This window comes from Lathyrus oleraceus, chromosome 1 (genome assembly GCF_024323335.1).
Source record: "Lathyrus oleraceus cultivar Zhongwan6 chromosome 1, CAAS_Psat_ZW6_1.0, whole genome shotgun sequence".
Classification (NCBI taxonomy): domain Eukaryota; kingdom Viridiplantae; phylum Streptophyta; class Magnoliopsida; order Fabales; family Fabaceae; genus Lathyrus; species Lathyrus oleraceus.
This window is the reverse complement of record NC_066579.1, coordinates 444,189,087-444,191,758: the sequence shown is the minus strand read 5'-3', so window position 1 is coordinate 444,191,758 and position 2,672 is coordinate 444,189,087. Positions and strand designations below refer to the sequence as shown.

General features: G+C 36.6%; 1 protein-coding gene across 1 annotated transcript; it reads left to right on the top strand.

The window, feature by feature from the left end:
• Positions 1-1,606: 1,606 nt before the first annotated feature.
• Positions 1,607-2,467, top strand: LOC127081844 (ethylene-responsive transcription factor 12). Its single transcript, XM_051022073.1, has one exon. The coding sequence runs from the start codon at positions 1,752-1,754 to the stop codon at positions 2,265-2,267; it is 516 nt and encodes a 171-aa protein (XP_050878030.1). The 5' UTR covers positions 1,607-1,751; the 3' UTR covers positions 2,268-2,467.
• Positions 2,468-2,672: the final 205 nt, after the last annotated feature.

Sequence of the window (2,672 nt, the reverse complement as noted above, 5' to 3'; positions counted from 1 at the left end):
TTTACTGTTATAAAGATTTTATTTAATTTCTCAATATTTTTTATGTTGTAGCATTATTATAATAATAATAATAATAATAATAATAATAATAATGTTGATTTGTTATAATTCTTTAATATTTCCAATATTTGAGAGTTAAAATTTCATAAAAACTCAATTTTATAAAAATAACACAATTATACCATTTCATAAAATATAATGGACGATAAGAAAAACTCAAAGATTTTGAAAAATATTAAGACTCAATTTTTTAATTAAGTTTAAAATTAATTTAGCCAAATTTAAAGAACAAAAGATTAGTACTTCAGTAAAAAAAAAGGTAATAATTAAAACAGCAATTAAATAACATTGTTAAACACTTCTATCCATTCGCTCGGATGCATATTATTTTATGAAGTATATAATTTTGTTTTTTTTTATAAATTAAAAATCATAACTGTAAAAATTAATCCCAAATCCGAGATGACTATAATAGATGATAAAGTTTTTATAATTTTTTTTAAATATTAAATTGAATTTGAATTCATAATATCTGAATGAGCTAGAAGAGATTGTAGCCTGGATTACATTGTTTATACATCCACATATGGAGTATTAAGTTAATTAAGTTGGGTTCTGATCCCTAATCTAAATCTAGTGAGGGATGTAGAGGAGGGCCAACATGATGCATGTACCCTAGAACATTACTCTTTCTTTTATCAATTTGGTTTTACATTGTTGTCCAATCAATACGTTATTGTTATGATTTATTTTATAAAGAAAGTATGATTATTTGAGTTAAGAAAATATATGAAATTCGAAAAAATAAGATATAGAATTCACGTGACGAATGAGGATTATTATTGCATTACATCCGTATCTGTAGGCATACACAGTGTGGCCATCTGCTAGCTGCAGTCACTCACTCACTCTGAATCTGAATCACCCACCCGCCCCTGACTTTCACCACTCACTGCACTCTCCACTTTACTCCTCCTACAATTTTTCTCTTTTCTTTTCTTTTCTTTACTATTATTTATTTATTCAGAAACAAGAAAGAAAGAAACAACAGAGCCCAACCAACATCAACAACAACAACATAGTCAAACACGCCAACGAGACCAGCCCATCTTCTCCCCCAATGTGGCCCATTTTTCACCTGTTCCCTGCTACTCAGACACCATTCCACGTGCTACTCTCTCTCCCTTCTCCCCTCATCCCTACTTTTTTCCTTTCCCAATCACATTCTTCCACCTCATCACTCTTTTCCCTTTCATTACGTCAACTCTATTTCCCATTCATTTCCCCCTCCCTCTCTCTCAAATGAAACATCTCAATCCCCAAAAAAACACACCAACATTTTTAATTATTTTTTTCAAAAAATTATGTCAGGCGCCGCTCAGAATCACCGTACCACATCACTAGGGCTTACGTCATACCCCTACCGCCCACTTCCACCCACACGTCTTATCAGCTGGCGGCTCTCCCAACAGGTCCCACCACTTTCTTTCACTATTTCATCACAACCCTCCATCCAACACCATCTAAATCAACGGCTCTCCGTTATTTATCCAAATTTGTTCCCCACTACGTGTGATTTGGTCTGTCTATATATACAAAACATAAACACAAAGTGAAAAACATAAACCAAAGAGATTCAACTTGGGGTGGTGCCGGCCAGCCGACAATTACGGGAGCCAATGTGGGTCCCATCACTTTTATAAACTCAAATCACTTCTACACTTTCACTTCACATCTTTCTTTTTCTGTTCATGGCTTCTTCATCTTCTTCTGCGAACCGTGAGGGACACTACAGAGGTGTTAGAAAGCGACCATGGGGACGCTACGCTGCTGAGATTCGTGATCCCTGGAAGAAGACACGTGTTTGGTTGGGTACATTTGATACTCCTGAGGAAGCCGCGCTTGCTTACGACGGTGCCGCTCGTTCTCTCCGTGGAGCTAAAGCTAAAACCAACTTCCCTCCGGCTCCGGTAGCCGGCGGTCTTTGCCTCGACCTCAACGCTCCTTCTACTGATCTCCGATGGCCGCCAGTTCCTTCTCGCAGCTTAGTTCTCACTGAGTTTCTCCAAACCGGTGTTCTCAAGGATTTCAACCCACCTCAGACCCCACCCATCACTGCCGTCTCTGGACAGAGACGCAATGAAGGTGGTCTTCCTGTATCTGCCAGAGTTCAGATGGTTGAGAACTCCCCAACGGCAGCTTACTTGGGACTTGTTAGACGTGGGATCCCGATTGACCTGAACGAACCTCCACCGTTGTGGCTATGAAAAACCCTAGAAGTAAGTGTAGCGTAAATGTGATGCTCTGACGGCGTCGTTTTAGGTTCTCATCTAATTAGTCAAATCTTTGTCTTTTTTTCTCCCTTATTACCATCATAATTATCATGAAGGGGAGTATCTATATGTAATGTATCTAAGTCTATCTAACATTTTAGAAGAAAAAAATGAAATTTAGTAAGTTATGATAATTTATTTTACTAATTTTCTTATTAATTGATGTGATCTATGAGCTGTGGTACTTTATGCGTTATTGAGCTAGATTCCCACGTTGAAATAAATGCTACGGGTTCACATCAAGCATTTTTTTATGACATTTTGCTTAGCTTTACTTGACAAAGAGTAGAAAATACTACTCCTTTTGTTTTCAATTTTTTGTTATTTGTATACCATTAA